The sequence below is a fragment of the Folsomia candida genome, unplaced genomic scaffold, assembly GCF_002217175.1.
Source record: "Folsomia candida strain VU population unplaced genomic scaffold, ASM221717v1 Fcan01_Sc003, whole genome shotgun sequence".
In the NCBI taxonomy this organism is placed as follows: Eukaryota; Metazoa; Arthropoda; class Collembola; order Entomobryomorpha; family Isotomidae; genus Folsomia; species Folsomia candida.
Genome location: NW_019091195.1, coordinates 6,662,843 through 6,681,024, shown reverse-complemented (window position 1 = coordinate 6,681,024; position 18,182 = coordinate 6,662,843). Strand labels below are relative to the sequence as shown.

At 36.8% G+C, this 18,182-nt stretch overlaps 3 protein-coding genes and 1 long non-coding RNA gene across 5 annotated transcripts; 2 read left to right on the top strand and 2 right to left on the bottom strand.

Annotated features, from left to right (window-relative positions):
• Positions 1 to 310: 310 nt before the first annotated feature.
• LOC110847573 lies at positions 311 to 5,639 on the bottom strand. Of its 2 annotated transcripts, none has more exons than XM_022094535.2 (16): positions 5,456 to 5,639; positions 5,263 to 5,347; positions 5,014 to 5,151; positions 4,907 to 4,928; positions 4,801 to 4,833; positions 4,515 to 4,728; positions 4,079 to 4,414; positions 3,848 to 3,996; positions 3,561 to 3,771; positions 3,093 to 3,467; positions 2,867 to 2,982; positions 2,713 to 2,745; positions 2,375 to 2,603; positions 1,657 to 2,264; positions 1,341 to 1,572; positions 311 to 1,218 (listed from the first exon to the last, which is right to left on the bottom strand). In XM_022094535.2, exons 1-16 carry the CDS (start codon positions 5,563 to 5,565, stop codon positions 465 to 467), a joined length of 3,645 nt encoding a protein of 1,214 aa, XP_021950227.2. In that variant the 5' UTR covers positions 5,566 to 5,639; the 3' UTR covers positions 311 to 464. The 2 variants fall into 2 exon arrangements, with proteins under 2 accessions (XP_021950227.2, XP_021950228.2); XM_022094536.2 differs by having other exon boundaries at positions 2,375 to 2,600.
• A 186-nt stretch (positions 5,640 to 5,825) lies between these two features.
• On the bottom strand, positions 5,826 to 12,107 carry LOC110847123 (nuclear pore complex protein Nup155). Its single transcript, XM_022093984.2, has 21 exons — positions 11,598 to 12,107; positions 11,380 to 11,511; positions 11,214 to 11,313; positions 10,969 to 11,150; positions 10,732 to 10,865; positions 10,477 to 10,650; positions 10,236 to 10,386; positions 9,979 to 10,167; positions 9,619 to 9,882; positions 9,306 to 9,536; positions 8,894 to 9,228; positions 8,719 to 8,819; positions 8,460 to 8,634; positions 8,291 to 8,385; positions 7,391 to 8,185; positions 7,049 to 7,310; positions 6,848 to 6,968; positions 6,642 to 6,752; positions 6,450 to 6,570; positions 6,255 to 6,383; positions 5,826 to 6,191 (listed from the first exon to the last, which is right to left on the bottom strand). Exons 1-21 carry the CDS (start codon positions 11,860 to 11,862, stop codon positions 6,056 to 6,058), a joined length of 4,203 nt encoding a protein of 1,400 aa, XP_021949676.1. The 5' UTR covers positions 11,863 to 12,107; the 3' UTR covers positions 5,826 to 6,055.
• Positions 12,108 to 15,581: 3,474 nt separating this feature from the next.
• Positions 15,582 to 16,658, top strand: LOC110847618 (PR domain zinc finger protein 5). The gene is made up of 4 exons (XM_022094594.2): positions 15,582 to 15,761; positions 15,833 to 16,044; positions 16,144 to 16,244; positions 16,360 to 16,658. Exons 1-4 carry the CDS (start codon positions 15,725 to 15,727, stop codon positions 16,475 to 16,477), a joined length of 468 nt encoding a protein of 155 aa, XP_021950286.1. The 5' UTR covers positions 15,582 to 15,724; the 3' UTR covers positions 16,478 to 16,658.
• Positions 16,659 to 17,027: 369 nt separating this feature from the next.
• On the top strand, positions 17,028 to 17,922 carry LOC110847899. Its single transcript, XR_002547709.2, has 2 exons — positions 17,028 to 17,727; positions 17,808 to 17,922. It is a non-coding gene; the product is annotated as an uncharacterized LOC110847899 (long non-coding RNA).
• Positions 17,923 to 18,182: the final 260 nt, after the last annotated feature.

The following is an 18,182-nucleotide window of genomic DNA, read 5'->3' as shown; positions in this document are numbered from 1 at the left end:
TGAACATGAACTATTAATAGGTTGGCTGTTAACCTATATAAATACAACGTCATATCGCAGCCAGTCAAAGAGAATGTAGATACAATCTTTCTTTTTTGTCATTTGCAGAGAAGAGAGTAGTTAAAACGTAAAGAATGTAAAGATTCGCATGCCACAGAAATTAAAGGAGTCAATTTTCTTTATCCCACGAGTTGTTCATCCATTCACTTTTCTGTGTCTGATCCAAAATCTGCTTGGCTTGAAGTCTAAAACAGTCATCCGTATCGATTTTTTATGAGATGGATTCCATCCAAACAATATGAAGACTCAATGTATTTTACATGATTTTTATTATACAAATTCATGGCGTAACTTTCAAAGAGAGGCGCATGGAAATGGTTGAAAAGCATAACAGGAAACCCATATCATCCTAAATTCTAATGCTAATTTCCTGTTGCTGCCCATGGATAAAACACGCATCTTCCTTATCTGCCATAGTATCCCACACTCCTTTGGGTAGTGGGAGCTAGCAATGTGTCTGCGCGTTGCAAATCCGCCCATTCAATTTTAAAACGCTTCTCCCTTTCTCTGGGCAGAGTGACTGACTTGTAAATGGCCAGGAAAGCTGGGTACGTGGTGGACACGGTGCGTTGTCCAGTTGTTGTCGTATTAGGGAAACAGTTGTCGCAAACCCATTGTTCGTCACCGACCTCGTCACAGGAAGAAATTGCACTGTTGTTGCTATTGGGAGACGTTGGGATGCTGTATGACCTCGAAGCGTTAAATCCAGCCACAGTCAGCGTCTCGTAAAATCTCAGCGAATCGGAAATGCACGTCTCATTGTTGACATAAAGATTGAGTTCTTTTATGCTCACTGCGGTTCCAAATCGCAGAAAGGACTCATTTTTGTAGGGCTCAGGGCTGAATGTAATGGTGAGTATATCATTCACTCCCAAGGATGTTCTACGTCCGAAAGGATAAGTAAAGGACGAATTGCGCCGGTGGAAATGGTAATGATAATAGTTGATTGTGGGTAGTTGAGTTGGTGATGTCTCCTCAACTTCTGAAGAAGAGTCGTTAGAGAGCAGACTTAAAGAAGTTGGAGCAATAGTTGTGGCGACTGAGGTGTTATTTAAGCTGGTGTATGATAAAGAAAATCCTTCGCCTGTAACTGAGGCATCAGTTCGAAATACTACAAATACGACGGGACCGTTCATTATTGCCGATATACTCCCAGACCTGGAAAGACATAGATACAGATTAGAATTACTACAATAATATTTTTAATTTAGATTTCATGGACTGCATCAAGAAAATAACTATTTGCATACATATGTAAATAAAAAATATTGATAATTTACTTTAAGATTGCTGAGGTGCCAATTGATCCCTTAATTGGATCAAGCGAGCTCAAAATTATATTGTCACAACAGGCTTCAAATCCATTGCTCACAAGAAGGAAGCGAATTTTGGCTGCGTTCGCAATGTAAACTGTCCAAATGCATTGCTCGAGGTTTTTATATTTTGCATTTAATTTATATGTAATTCGTCCAGCTCCTTCTTCTTGGTGTTCAATCCCTCCACATCCGGATGCTAATCAAAGTATGTACAAAAAATACATATGTAAACACCTAAAAGTAATACCCGTTGACAATACATAGCACACACGGCACTTACAAGTATCCCAACGTATGTGAAATGTCTGATTTGTGATTACGGAGGACCGGACAGGCTTGTAAATACCTACAAAAGTTCTGAACGAAGAAGAAAAAGTATGCGGCGTGGTGTCATTTCCAACCAATTTGCTATGCGAGCAATTTCCACAGCCATGCAGAGTAGTCTCACATTCCAGTTTAGGATAACTTTCTCCGAGCGTAAATCCTTCTCGTGATGGAGTCGTATAAAAGTTCAACGAGTCGAATTTACAATTTTCATCCACTCCAAACACCGTGTCTTCTATTGTGACATTGAAGACTAAAAGTGTATTGTCTCCTGCGTCAGTTTGCGTACTGTAAGCAATTATCGTCAACTCGTTTTCATCAACTTCCTCGTCGTTATTGTTTTCCGAATTTCTAAACCACCCATCAGCACTCCCACCGGGTTGTCGTTGGTAATAATACGAACCAAGAACCTCATCGAGATGGATGAGCGTGTACTTGTGAGGATGTTGAACTTGGCCACGACCGGTGTACTCTAAAACAAATCCCTTCCCCGTTACAGACGCATCAGACCTAAAGCTGACAATCACCAGATTTCCTGGGAAAACTCGGGTATTATTTTCTCGTCTAGATAATGAATATACATATAACGAAACCACAGGTTGGCAAATTTCCTTAACTGAACATATTTAGAGTGCATAAGTCGATGCAAATAACATGATGCAAATTCTACATACGTTAGAGTTATTGTCAAGTTGTTCATTTGTCCTGTGCTTGTATCAACGGTGTTGACAAGCACGTAGTCGCAACACAGCTCAAATCCTTCTTTAACTAATTTCAATTGAATTTCCGAGCTGGCTTGTGAATGAATCAACCAGATGCATCTCTCTCCGTTCTCATACAAAGAGTCCAATTTGTAACTCAAACGCCCCGATGCTCCATGAATTACTCCTCCACACTTATCTACTAGAGAACAACAAGCATACTCGTATTTACATATTTCTGAGAATGGCAAGTGCGTCTCATGTTGTAGATTTCGTAATTGCAATAAGGGATTATCCATATGAAAGGTCACCTTGGGCATTGACATCGGTTGTCTCAGGAGCAACTGCGGATCAAAATTAAATCAACAATCATCAACTTATTGGGAATGCATACATACTTTAGCTAATCCAGTGTATCATTGCATGACATACATATGTATTTAAATATGTATGTACATAACTTACCAAAATTCCATGAAACATCGAGTTCCAATCCTCCTTGAGCATCTTTATTCTCCAACAGAATGAAACCTATTCCATCAGGACTAGAAACGTTCCAAACTGCTGGGTTAGTGCATGGGCTGAAATATTCAGAGATAAGTTTTTATCATAGATCATGCATATTAGGTTTCGTACTTATTACATATAGGTACATATGTATTTATATCCGAGTGGGTAAAAATTGACTCACTTGGTGGTCAAAAGGTTAATGTTATCAATGTGCCCTGAACTAGTGCCGATGATTTTAATGTTGCCATTTACACAATTTTGTCCTTGCTTTCTCCTCGCACTTATGGCCAGTGATCCGCCATCTAATTCCCTGTTGGTCATTACATATATGGCAAACCCTTTATGTAACAAGGACACGTGATTGGTGTCGGAATCTTTGAAACTATTATGCAGGATTTTTTCACTGTCTAGACTTCTTGTAAAATACGAAGGTCCTACAGCTTCCCAATTCAGCTCAAATCCTTGTCGAGCAATTGATGTATCTGTGTAAAATGTCACCAACAACACTCTTCCCGTGTAATTTTTCATAGTCGACAAAGTGAGCGGAGCAGATAATCTGTAAATTATTTATATGGCATAATTCCTTCGCACTTATTTATGTGAAACAATAATCAAGAGGTGCTAGTAGAACTAATTAGTAACTGCTTACGATGTGCTTTCAACATTGTCCTTGTCAACTTCCAAAACTGTGAGGTGGTCATACGTTGTCTCGAAGCTACTGGAAAATTGTAAAAATTTGATGGCCTTCTTAGGAAAAGGGTAAATTACCCAAACACATCGCTCATTGTTCCTATAGGTAGAAAATTTTTTGTAGGAAATTCGTCCACCTTTGCCCATTATAATTCCTCCACATTTGTCAACTTTAATAGTTCATCACAAATATTTGAATTAAATTTTATTGTCGTACTAATTGTAATTATAAATCTTTATGCTCACTTGAATCGCTTTGATTAGTACGAGATTTCCAGTGTAATGTCATCGTGTCATGATTCGGAAGCAAAGTTGAATGACTTGTAGAAAACCAACCATCCAGCGTGTAACGTCGGATATTGCACGGGTTCTCCAAACAGCAACTGCTGCTGTTGCTAGAAACGGAGAACGTACACGGAAATATGTAGTGAAAGCAAAGCTTTGTCTTTGTTAATTTCATTTTAGAAAATTGCATACTTTATACTTGTCTCAAAATCATCGTCCCCAGTTTGGACATAAAATGAAGAGTTCTGACACGTTTTTGGAACAACGATGCTTAGCTCCACCAAATTACTCGGGTCAATTTTTGCAACAAAGGTGGACAAAACACGCGTTAATTTCCCATCTGCTTGAGACGCAGATCTCTCGTTGAGGTTGAAACTTCCATTGGCATTGTTGACATAATGATGTTGAAAATCCACATTTTCATGAATAAGCTTTCCATGTCCACTGTACGTCATTGATAAACTTCTTGTTGGCGATGTGACAAATATTACTGGGCCGTTGAAAATATAATTTCTTGATGATCCGACTCTACATAGTTTTAGTGGGTGATGATATGCATATTATGCAATAGTGATTTGAAAAAGGAAAATTTGTATAATGAACGATAGCATAAATTTGTAATTTATACGTGGTATGATTGACCGTGTGAGAACCGTCGTCACTCAGCAGCAACTCTGAAACAATTACTGGGCTAAAACTGGTAACTTGGATATGAATTTTTGATCGATAATTTGTTCTGATCGTCCAAACACAACTGGCCTTTGTATATGTTGCCCCTATTCGGAATGGTTCTGTGTATGCGATTTTGCCTGCTTGACTTATCATGATGCCTCCACATACAGCTAAATTGCATGTTAAAATTCATAATAAGGTAAGTAGCCTGTGTTTTGGAACATAAGACTTTTTTTACGAACTTGAGTAGTTCCAATAATTTTCATCGGTATCCACTGTAAGTGATGTATGATAGCAGTATTAAGATACATATGTATAAGTCTAGCATAGTAATTGAGATATCCTTACGTGAGACTTCGACATCTTGGATCTGAAATTACAAATCACCACTTATACATAAGGCATAAAGAATTTCATATATGCATTAACTTTGGTTGGCTAAACTAAATAACAACCTTTTGAGATATATTTTTTATTTTGTCTTCCATTTTCTCCTCACGTTGTGATATATTTTTAAATCCATCTTGTAAAGTCCTTAGTATTTCTGTCTCTGCAGCCTCCATAGTCTCAAGTTTTGACTCAACAGTTTCCAACTGTAGAGTCAAATGCACTTTAATAAATTTTCAACAAAATCGACCTCCATTTACGGATTATATATTCTTTAATCCAAGGATAGTTGTGCAAGTTTTTATGAAATTATTTACACGTGTTGTCAGCGCTTGCACTTTTCCATCCCTGCCTGGTGAATACCCTGAAGAGTCCTTTGACACTGCGTCTTTGATTCCTCGTCTGTAATTACAAATATAAATCGTCAAATTATTATTTATAATCAAGAGCAGAAGAATATATGCTTTGTTGAAAAACACGGAAGTCGGATTTATTAGGAATAAGTCATACTTTAATCTCTCCGACTCCCCGTTGACAAAGTGTGATCCATATAGCATTAACAAACACCAGGATAATGCGATAAACAAGGGGACACGGCACGCCCTCCGCAGAATCTCCATTTTTGGGAATTATCTAAGAACAATGGAGAAAGCAACTATTGTGTTTAACAATATTACAAAATGTGAGCACGCTTGGGCCTTGAGCTGGCTAAAGAAGCACGTCATGAAAAGATTAATTTCATTCCAGATATTTTGGATTATTGAGAATATATGCACATGCAAACATATTAAATATCAAGATGCTGATTCTTTGACTGAAAAACATGGAACATGATGGTTGATGAGATAATAATCTAAAACAAGTGATCAACGTACACATATTCGGGTATAACACTGCCCATTGACTTATTTATTTTGTGTGGTCAACTATTTGCCGTATTATTAATATAGAAAAAATCGCTCAGAACGACATAATAAAATTCCCTTATGGTAGTCTTTTATAATGGTTAATCACAAGCAATATGTACATAAGTCGGACCACAATCAGACAAAAAATGAAAGTTAAATATTTGACATCTCATTTCATTATTCTTATAACTTCATAAATAAATTAAATAACTCTATCCAGGCGTTCACGTACGCGGTTTAACATTCTTGTCATTTCGGCTGAGGATGGGTCGAATCGTGAAGAAAATTCCACGATCATTGCTGATATTAAATCTTTACATTTTTCCAAGAGATCAGGCCTGTAAAAATTATGAAGATATAAAAATATATATGATCATTTAACAGTGCTAGGTTAAACTTACCTATTTAAAAATGTGGTTCGGATATCCAACTCCTGCTTGGCTAGGGAATCAATCATAAACATGATAACCTTAGCAGTGTGACAGTCTCCACCCGCTGCACCGGATCGATTTATATATTTGATCCACAACCTTGATGAAAAATAAATCATATTATTGTTGATGTAAACAACAAGTTTAAAAAACGGCTGAACCAACCTTTCGTAAATTATTAAGACTTCTGGAAAGCTGATTCCCACTTCTAGCATGGTCTTGAACACCCAAGTGACATTTTCTGAATCTTGGGGTTTCATAGCTTCTAGGTGCTCGATTAAAAAGTCTAACAAAATTTAAAACAATAATATTAGCTCAATCTGTCCAAACATTTTGATTAGCCAAATTAAAGCTTACCAATGGGAAAGAATGTGGGAGAAGTTTTATATTTTTTCCCCAGTATAACAATTTTACGACGAATTATTTCCATTTGGGATTCAGTCGAACGTTGTGCACTAGTTGCCAATTCTAAATAAATCAGAGAACATGAAAATATAAATAATCTCAAGGATTATAAAATGAATGAATGTCAAATGACGGATAGAGACACACTGAATAGATACCTTCTTCAATTATTTCAGACCACACAGCCTCAATAGTTTGCTTATCACCTTGACCCGCAGCGTAAAATATTTCGAGCTTGGCGTCGTTTAATTTCAAAGGATGCGCAAATCCAGCATACAGCTAAAAACAGTATAATAAAAACATCATCAATAAATTTACCACAATGTTGTATTGATTTATATTTTGAAAATAATACATACTTGAGTAATGCTGAGGAGTTGTGAATTCAGCTTAGTGGCTGCATCTTGTAAGAGTTTGAGTTCAGAATCATTTTCTGATCCTGGAACTCTTAACAATCTTGAAATCTTGGAAGTAATTCCGTCTAGAATGTTCTTTTGGATTTGCGCTACTTCTACTTTGTCTTCCAAAGTTTCTAATAAATCACCACGTCGAGAACAACTTTTCGAACAAATAATCGCTCTCGACATATACTCCAAACGTTGCTGAAGATTTAACCCAGTTCTAATATATCATAATACAATAAAAATTAACTTGATAAATCTAACCGAGAATGAGCTTATTTAATTGTAATTAAATCTTACGTAGTAGATTCGGCTAATTTTGACAAAATTTGGGCAGCAGCGGAATGGTTTTGATTCATTTCATGATGTCTCCACAAGAGATCCAACACACGAGTATCGTTGGCAGATATTCCACCTGCTGTCCATTTTCCAGAGACAACTGCATCCGCAGCACGTTGGAGGAATGAATCCAAATAAGGATGTTTGATCTCCAACAATCTGTCAAATTGTTTCTTCTCGAGCAGCCAATTGTACAGTGAAATATGAAACACTTCGTCATCAGATGAAAGAATTGCGTGAATTGTTTCTTCAGCACATAACTGTGCAGTTTGAGGAGAAATTCTATCTTCAACACTTCGTAATAACGGCGACTGGTTAGTGGAAGCCAACTGGACATAATTATCGAGCAAATCAAACACAATCCTATATATCTCAGCACGAGTCTGGTAAGCTTGCATTCCAATCGAATCGCCCATCCCAGCGTTTGTTCTGATGGTATCTAAACCAAGTTTTTCTGGATCTGCAGCTGCTGCAGCTGAAACGCACAGTCTAACAGCTCCAACGGGAAATCCCAGGTCTGAATATTGTTTGCAGAGGTTTCTGATATTAACGCGACCATGCCCGCAAATTTTTTCAGATAAAACGAGTGATTCCTTTAACAATATTTCCCTTTCTTCAGAATTTGTCGAGTTTTTGACTTTGGCGAGAATTTCTGCAACTTTTGATCCTATCGCATCTTCACTTTTAAACAGAGTTGGACACACTTCGCGAAGTCTCATACTTATGGCATCCACTGCAGCATTGTCCCCTAAATATCTATAAGAAATATAAAAACAACAATGTCAACTTTAAGTCCATTGTTATTAGACTTGGCTCTGACCGCAAATATATATTTAAATACTTAATTCTTATTGTTCATACTTAGAAATCAGTGCGTTTATAATCACAGACACAGTTGCATGCCCAGTAATGACAAGGTCACGCATAGTTGAATTTTGAAGCTGATTATCCACTCCCTGCGAAATAAACGAAAGTATAAAATAAAGCTCGTCACAAAATAAAATAGCACCTTTTAAATATAAATACGTACATGAAGTACAATATGAAATTGATGATCACATAAAATTTTCCACATGTTCAAAACTTCCAAGGACAAACTCAAAAACTCTCTCAGTGCAATTATGGAATTTTTCTCCATTTCCTGTGAATACAGCTGGCGACTTTCCACTGAGTTGATGTTATGCATTCCTGAAGATAAATTGACTCTAAAATTGAAACATAAAAATACATAGGTCAGCAACAAGGATTACAGAGATGTGTTCAAATAATCTGTAATCTTATTAAACTACCTGCTCATGTACAATGAAGGATTATTGTTGATGAAAGTAATAATATTTTGAAGAAACGTAATAGCTTGTGTAACTTCATGGCTGTGAATATTTGGGGTTATCTGGAAACATATTTTTTCTAATTCAAATCTCGTTTCACCTTTATGTAATAAAAATTAAATTATTGATAACTTACAATTGGCGGTGTTCCCGTTCCATCAGCAGTTCCAGAATTTACAAGAGTTCGATTCCAAAAGTGGAACAATACCCGACCGACAACTAAGTAAATGGCATCATGTCGAGGGGAAAACAGGAGTTCTCCAGAAGGTCCTGTTAGGGAGTATGGTGATTGGAGTCCGTATTGCTGTTGACCACCACCACCACCAGCTAAGGGAGGGCTCATATAGCCAGACTCGACGCCACCACCAACATTAGACATACTATGCATGTTTTGACCTTGGCCTCCAATAGTTTCCTGCCTTGGAGTCGATACCAGATTAGGATTAAAGTCCATTGTGTTGTCAAAAGGACCTAATATTAATTATATGTAACTAAAATCCGATTATAAAATTATATTTGCCAGTGCAAGGTCATCAATTATAACATACTGTTAATTCGTCCATCTCCCCACTGTCGCCCTTCAGTTCCATACAAAAAGAAGGCTTTCATTGCCATTTCTAATATGTTCGGTTCTGATCGGGTGACTGGATGAACAGCAAGGAGAGCAGCATTCGCAAGAGGTTGTTCTTTAGAAACCCCAGATTCAAAATGACTCCGTAAGTTATCGGTATTTCCAGATTGGATTAATAAATTCTTCAACATTTCATATGGTTTGTGAGCTGCAAAAAAAGAGAATATCAAATGGATTTTATCTCCAATAGTGTTGGCGAGATGTTTTTTAAATCAATATTTGCGGTTTACCCCTTAAAACACACGTTCCAACAGATGTGAGGACCACAATTTCTCGGTGCCAATTTAGGTGTTGAGTAATAACATCGGGAAGATGTTCAAATCCGGAGCTTCCGGATAAGTTGGATGAAGGAATCAATTTGATATCCAATGTTTGTCCTGGTAATTTTTGAATGGTGAAAACTTCCGACAAACAACTCACTGGATACATGAAAGGGGATATCATCCAAAAGCTGTCATTGTCTTGGGCGGTTCTTGACGCGAGAGTGAGCAAACCTTTAACAGATAACACAAACAATTAGGTACTCATTCATTCAGTGCACCCTATCAAAGTTGTTGGCAATATATATTGTACGAGTATTTTAGCCAGACCTGGTGTAGCAAAAGCTGTGTGGGATACACTTGGTTTAGGCATAACTGTGGCGGTACAATAACCTGGTGGCATTCTTACATGCACCAAGTGGAAATAGTTTGGAGCCTGAATGTTTCCCGTGGGTGGATTGTAGCATGAAAAATACAATCGAGTGCCGTTATCCAGCACCACAATTAAATTCAGTTCTCCTGTTGAAATAAATATACAACTGTATTAAAAAACAATCGTAATTTCTAAAGTATTTATGTGCACTAACCAGTTGTAACAGGTGCAATTGTCAGAATACTTTTGACGATGTTACTTTCCAACGTCTTTTTAGACAAGTTTACCACTTCGTTTACAACTCCTTCAAATGTAATATAACCAAAGCGTGAAAATCCAGTCCCGTCATGGCCCAAGTCATATACCTTTTCGGAAGAAATATTCGTTTGTTTTAGGACAATAACTTACTGTCAATAAGTCTATCTCAGGATTACACTGGGCATTATGGTACTTACTTGAAGACATCCAGATTGATTCAGAGTGTACAATAAATTACGTGAATCATCAGATACTATTTGCTTAACAGGATCGGTTGTAGTGGAAGACGACATAAATTTAAAAATTGTTGTGAGGTATGACCGCGTAAGATTGGTTTTCCAACACCTATCCGTCATCCATCCTTTCTCAGACTATACATTGAATTAATTTAGCATATTAATTTATTACATTAATCAATTAGTCATGCATTCAACAATTATTTGATTACAAACCTTGTAATTTATTTCGTGGATTGATCCATCATTGCCTCCCAGAAATATACGACCGTTTTTTGTGCCATGAATTACATTGAATGTTATCCCTTCCGTCGGGACGACAAATATAGGTTGAGGTACCAATTCTATCACTGTAATTAAAAGATAGAACAAGAATAAAGTCAATGACTTTAACACAACTTGGATTTATTTAAATGTACTATATTTTAGTAATAATTCCTTTGAAATATATACCTGGAGAACTAGAGTTTGATGAAGCGTGGTCAGAGAGAATAAATCCAAGAATAACGATTTCCGAAGCAGTCGTTACACATAAAAGGTGCTTAATGGAATTTTGAAAAATTTGGCGTTTAACAGGAACAAGAGACATGGTTATTATGGGTTCCTTGAGTCCATCAAAAAATGACAAATCAGTCCTATGATATTAGACAAAATTTCAATCATAAACAGTTCACATTAGCTCGATATTAAAAACACACCCATCACGAAAGTCCCAAAGGTAAATATCGCTATCAATGGTCATCCAAGCTCTATATATCTCAGGGAAAAGGCCCATATGGCAGTACTGTACGTCAGCTTCTACAGTACAAAACAAAAGCATCAATGAACCAGTACACGAACGATTTAAAAAATTAATGTCCTTACGATTAAGCATTTCATTTAGGTCACTTGGTATCGGTGTGTTGTACGTTACTGTGAATTGCTGATCTGTAATTACATTCCGCTGAGGATAAGGTGGATAATCATAATCCATGAATCCACTAACAGGTCGATTTCCTACAAGGAAATAAATCATTTGAATTACTATCGCCAACGGCACTAATACAATTTATTAAAACTAACTTATTGATAAGCAGGTTTACCTGATATCACACTATTTGGATCAGCAACCTGTGTAAGACTTTTATACAGTGAGGGCAACTGTAGGTCTTTATTCATCAACTTGTCCAACGTTCTGGCAGCATGGTCAATAACGTCTTGGTCTGGCGTTCCACCGGATTGCATCTGCATGGGGGATAGCGACATATTCCCGACGGAAGCTGAAGACGGCGAGGACATCATGTGTCCTGGCGGTTGGCGAATATAAGTATGCTCCAACCTTTGTGGGGACGAGTACTGTTGTTGCATTGTTATAGATAATTCCGATGGACGGAAAATGAGCGTTACCAAAAATAACAAATGAGTACTATTATATTACAAATTACTAATGAACACACTGCTTGAACAACACTGTGGTGGTCGTGGGTACATCTGAAGACAAGGTTAAAATTATGAGGAAATTCAGAAATTATGAAAACTAGTTTGGAATTTGTGAGCGGATGAAATAGTAGAATTGTCGGCGGTATAGCCACACACATGCACAAAGGTGGAGGGATCAAGTCAGCATAGCCGCTTCAGCTCAACCTCTCCAGTCACCCCGCACTGATTTACCCCAGAACGAACGAGCCCCACGCCAAAAATCAAGGATCGCAGATTATTACAACATGCATGACCTGCCTGACCTTCTCAACAACAGGTTAGGACATGAGGGGAAAGCATCATAGCGCACTCTTGATTTGTGATTCGTAGTAAATATTTATTTATTTATATGTAGAAGGAAGTGGGAAAAGCACTTGAAAAGCTTTCACTCTCTCTCTTATCCCAAGGATAAGTTCAAGGGAGCATCGGACCAGTGGTGGCTGCATTTTATTTTGCAAAGTCAATGCTGAGGTGATTAATCGATGATAAGTGAGCGAATTCACCCTCCATTGTTTTCCACCGTTTTGATAATACATATAATTTCCCACGAGATAATTATTTGATCAGCAGAGATGAGATGCGATATACAATTTGTATTGTGCAATCATCACGACTTGTCATGTTATCCCCAAACACTGCAATGTTACTACATGACGGGGTTTGCAAAGGATATATTTGTGGAATTATGAGATGAAGTCCGTAAATTAGCAAGTAAATAAACCACTGAAATAGACATCGAGGGTGAAGGATTTATTTTATTAACCTCTTGTAAATATGAAAACCATTCCCAAACAGCAAACTTGTGCATAATTCAGTCAGTTCATGAGGAGCTCATGAATTTTTTTCATGAGATTTTCATGGACTCTTGAGTATAAACTTATTCAGTGAGTGTTTCTGTTTACTTATTTAAAGTCTCTTTAACTGGTCAACAATTTGCTGATCAATGTGCATACACTGAGCCAGTCTGTACACGCGTAGATCGTTACTAATAATAAATAAATAACGATCTCAATCAAGTTTGAACATGAATTCAAATAAAGGAATTTAAAGCCAGGATGTCTATGCCTCGTGAAACAAAATTAGCTCATGCATACGTATGTTATATCTCTGCGATAACCAACGTTTATTCTCAAATTCATGAGCGCTTACTCACTAGATCAACACCGCAAGTTCGTTTAAAAGCTCAGTTTATGAGTAAAACTGTACACTTGACTTTTCATTGTACGACACGGGGATGCGGATGATAATTGATGATAATGCTACAACGCCTCGCAGTCTCGTCAATTTACTCTCATCTAATGACAGCAGAAACTTCAAAATGAGACGACGTAACATACTACGCATTTATGAGTGTTTAGTACATGAAAAAACGTTTAAAGGGTTCATTTCACTAATTCAGCAGAGCTTACCTGAGGGAAAGAAATATACAAATATTTTGCACTTACTACACGTAAGCTAGAATATATATGTGCAAATTTCTTTCCTGACTCAAATCAACGAAATTGAATTCAACTGCTGCATTTCTTTCAGACTTTCAGATTTGTGTTAGCTACTGATGGATGTGTACTTTTTTCAATACAGAACAAACAAATCCGATGCCCAACAAACACTCCGCATCCACAAATGATGATAACCTGTTCTTCAAAATAGATTGCGGTGACCCACTTGTAAAAGCGACATACACAACACGTCCGTGCTGCCGGAGTCTCGCCCGTGTTTACTTTTCTCACGATTTGCTCTCCGTCCTCCGTCCGTATAAATGTGCAATCATTTCCTTATCTTGCCCAGGACAGTCTTACCTACCTACCAGACCATTTGTGCGTTGTTGCAAATCAGCTTTCCACTCGGCTAAGTCTGACTGGTGTTTGCGTGGAGGTATTGAATACATACCTAGGGAGGGAGAGGAGGAGGAGTGAATACGAGAGATTCGACACCAATCTCGTTCCCACGCCGATAATCGAGACTGACCTGACCTTACAAAATTAGTTTGCAATGAACGCAGATAATAAATCATGCATGTTGAACCATTTACAAAATCATTAATGCTGCAACTGTTTTGTTTTCTCTTGCCGCATACTTTTTTCAGTAAACGGCATGACATATTTATATCCAGCGTCATGAAGTGGCGAGGTCAAGCTGTATAAATATTTTAAAATTCACCCATCTGATCTTCAATTCTATTACCTATTCATACGCATTTACATAAATATGCGAATAATAGCACTTGTTATAGAAGGAAGTATTTACACGGCGCATATGTGTTGAATGTGTATATGTTATGAATCCTTATCATTTTTCGGAAATTGCAGAGCTTTGATGTGACGACATTTTAATACAAATGAGTGCTCATTTCCGATTCTGCATTTTTTGTTCAAGAGCATTCCCGTGTGGTTGGTTGTGATGATGCCACTCCTGGAAATGAAATTCCGATTCCTGCTACGCTGTCCTAATCTCGACTCGTGACTCATTTCCACACAACCTTTACACCCGTAATTGAGTAATCGCTTAATTATGCGAAAGTATGTGTTTGTTTATACATGTGTAACTTGTTGAAACTCGCATTTCACAATTAATTACTTTACACACAATTGTATGCATAACGTCATAATTAAAATCCAAATCGATTCAATTATTTAGTTAAGGGCCCGGGGGAAGATTTACTTGATTTTATGTTAGCAACAATAATTGCCAGGGCCCCAAGATTATTATCGCTCTGTTAGGTTACGACCACAATTAATTGACACCGTTTCTATGGGACACTCACTTTCAAAAGCTTTGGTTTTGTCACTGCTTTTGAAAAAGTTTCCCTCAAGTCCCTCAAGTTTTTGAAAAAAGTTGTTTCTTTTGTTCCATGGATACTCAAAATGCAATTCCTGCCATTAATTTGGCAATTCTAAGCCAATTTGTCCTCACTTTACGACCAAATATCTCCACTGCACAAGAGGGCAGATCGTCAAAAAAAACTCAAGTAAAATCTAAAGATATGATTAACGCATTAAACATAATTTAAAAAATCTGCCCTCTTGTGCATTGCTGAATTTTATCGTCAAAGTTGACGTGATTTCTAAGCAACTTCCCCCAGGCCCTTAACAATCTGACTAAACATAACATAGAAAACAACACGTACCAAACGTGTCACAACTTGCTCAGCATGGAACCAAATTACGAAATATTTAATGAAATATCTCCTGAAATATTTCAAATTATTCCTTGAAGCAAGTAGACTCATGAATCAATTAACAGTGGATGAGAACTGATGTGATGGTGCTATAATTTTGCATATATTAACCTTTTGTTGACGATGTATACAGTCACAATTTGCAGACTTATCGAATCAAAATCAAAAGCTTATTCTATGAAGCTTAATTATGATATGAACAAAAGCCGACAGTACTAATTGCAACATTATTGCATACACATATGTATGTATGCATATTGTCAAATCATTACGATTAATTTCCAGGGATTTATTATACATTAGTTAACTTAGTGTCTCCATTAAAGGGAGGGTTGATGTGTGTAGTTGTATGGATGTATATTATACATGAGGCTGCCTGAAACTGAAATTGATAATGCTACGTTGATAACCACCTCCGCAGAAAAAAGCTATGAGCTGCATCATTACAGATCCGTGTACTACTCCACAAACAACTTGTCTCCACATCTCTCCACTTTCCAAAAAAATCATTCATTAAAAAATCGACAATATTGCCCGTTCGTTCATTTCCTGTCATCTTTTCAAAGTCGTAAAATGGGAGGAATGGGATTTTTTAAGCAACGATACCAACGTATGCGACTCTTGGAAATCTCTCGCAACTTGTGAAAGTCATTAACGAAATTTATTTTTATTGCGTTTTAGAACCATCGTCAACTAATTATCCAATAAATCAAATTGAGATTTGGAGACCTTGGGAAACTAATGTGAACGACGAAACAGACAACATTGTTGCTGAGGAAAGTTGTGCACATCCTTGTAATTTCGACATTTGCAACGCTGTATTCAAACTGGAAAGCGAGCGACGCCGTCACGAAGAATTGCAGAAACATTGCAGAAATGTCGAAAGCTGTCAGGTATTTTGTACAAGTTAACTTCTTAAAGCTTCAAATGTACGTACGTCTCGCGTGTGGTTTAGTTCTGACATGTTTTTTATGGTGCATGTACACGTATAGTTCTGTGAAGCAACTTTCACAAGAAAAGATAATCTGACCCGACACATCAAAATGAAGCACAGAGCCCCTCAAAATCCAAGATGCAAATACTGCAATAAAAAGTATGTTATTTTCGCTCATTTATTTCAATTCCGTATTTACTAAAAATATGAATTGTTCAAAAAACCATATCCATGTCTCCAAAAATTCCTCTACAAATTCTTATTTGCTTGACAGATTATCCAGACGAGATGCTGTCCAACGACACATGACCACTTGTCCCCGAAATCCGGATAAAGGCCAAATCCAGGGCTTTCTCGTGCCCCATAACTCAAGTTGGGAGAGAGAGCACTGAGCTTTCGGTTCCTTGTGTCAATTTCAATGTCACAAATCTTCTGCGCCTCCTCCTCCTTTTTCTTGTGATGTTTTTCATACATTTATTATTACAAATGTGATCTGGGATTATTTTTGCTTTTTTTGTGATTATAGTGTTAAATAAAAGACTGAATAAATGCTTAATCTGTCATAATTCTTTACTTGGGGCATTGTGATACATTGCTTTCTCTTCATTTGTCATGCTTAAATAAAGCATTTTGACCCCATTTAACGTTAATTAAATTTATTATTAAGTTTAAATCATGTGATTAGTGAATAAATAACCACCCTTTCATGTAAATAACAAATTTAAATGTAATAATGGTTATTTATTGGCCATTCAGGAGGCGTTTTTTAGATCATCATTTAGTTTAAACAAACGTTGTTTTGTTTGATTTTAATCGTAATCACAAATATTAATTATTTAAATGGCTGAAAAGTCAGTGACTTCAAATTATTTAACAAGCTTATTCAAGGTGAAATCGTTCAACGTGTACGTGTAGGCTAAATAATTTGAGAATTACAAATATGTAATTGCGCAGAAAGAACAAAAGTCCAACTCAGTTCAATTGTTTTATTTAATTACGAAAGAAATTATACTGATAATAGCTGACAAATTAGAGGCGAGTATTTAATCTCGAGTGAGAATTAAACATGGCTGAAAGCATCAACAGTATATGTACATACACGCACAATGTGCATATTAATGTACATACGTATGCATTTATGTATGTACACATGTACATATACTTTCCCCTTCAGGGGTTTAGGCTATTTCAATCACGAGTTGCATGTAATGGCTTCAGTTTTGTGATCATGTGGGTGACATTGCAAGATAAGTGAAATGATTTAGCTTCATGGAACATTTCAATGGAGTTGAGATTAACTTGTTTTTTTTTGCAAAATAGCCAACTGACAATATACACCGCTTAAACCTGGGGGAGGGAGACATAGTCGCTCACTGCCTGCCTACTGACGTCTGAAGCATGTGTGTACGCGAGTCGCATAATTCTGAAATTCTTCGTTATTATTATTACATAAAGCAGAGAGAGGCAATTTTGTTAAAAATTTAATATAAATTCGATTCTCTTTGCTCAAATTATTCAGTAAAGTATCAACTTAAAGTAGGATTACGTATGCTATTTACAGTCTGTGCTAACAGCATAGCACACATGCTTCAAATGGGATCAATATGCACTTATTGTTGAGAAATTTATGATTTCGGACCCGGTAACCGCAGCATCACAGTAGTTTTACATTTCCTTACTGAATTCGGATTCCACTAATAATTAAATTCTTTGTTACATAAGGCTAGAAGTTTACCACTGCAAACACAACTTGTCTGAAATTACTTTTCACTCCCACCACTGAAATTAAATACTTCTTTCTGTCTCGGTTCAAATGAATAAAACGAGAAAATATTTGGAGCTAACTGCGAATATCCTTATTGGCATCATCATTCACACATATCTAATAATAATAGTGCAAGTACTAACGTAAATGGAGGATGGCACAGTTTATAGTTTGTGCAAGTAGATGCGCATATAATTAGACTTAAAACAATGCCCTAATCATGCTAATCACAATCATTTCGCTGTCGCTTTGATTTGGTTGTTGTAAATGATATGATATATTTGTGATGATTCGTCTCTTAAAGTTGATTAGGTTTTGTACGTATTGTTGTG

Bases quoted from the DNA above. Each gene is read 5' to 3' on its own strand.
- LOC110847573 (XM_022094535.2), bottom strand. From the start codon at position 5,565: ATGGAGATTCTGCGGAGGGCGTGCCGTGTCCCCTTGTTTATCGCATTA. The intron at 4,834-4,906 runs GTAAGGATATCT...CATCACTTACAG, and splicing joins CCAAGATGTCGAAGTCTCAC to TGGATACCGATGAAAATTAT. The intron at 1,219-1,340 runs GTAAATTATCAA...ATGTCTTTCCAG, and splicing joins GGCACCTCAGCAATCTTAAA to GTCTGGGAGTATATCGGCAA.
- LOC110847123 (XM_022093984.2), bottom strand. From the start codon at position 11,862: ATGCAACAACAGTACTCGTCCCCACAAAGGTTGGAGCATACTTATATT. The intron at 9,537-9,618 runs GTAAACCGCAAA...CTTTTTTTGCAG, and splicing joins TGGAACGTGTGTTTTAAGGG to CTCACAAACCATATGAAATG. The intron at 8,635-8,718 runs GTAGTTTAATAA...TTTCAATTTTAG, and splicing joins CCTTCATTGTACATGAGCAG to AGTCAATTTATCTTCAGGAA.
- LOC110847618 (XM_022094594.2), top strand. From the start codon at position 15,725: ATGGGAGGAATGGGATTTTTTAAGCAACGATACCAAC. The intron at 15,762-15,832 runs GTATGCGACTCT...ATTGCGTTTTAG, and splicing joins TTTTAAGCAACGATACCAAC to AACCATCGTCAACTAATTAT. The intron at 16,245-16,359 runs GTATGTTATTTT...TTTGCTTGACAG, and splicing joins TGCAAATACTGCAATAAAAA to ATTATCCAGACGAGATGCTG.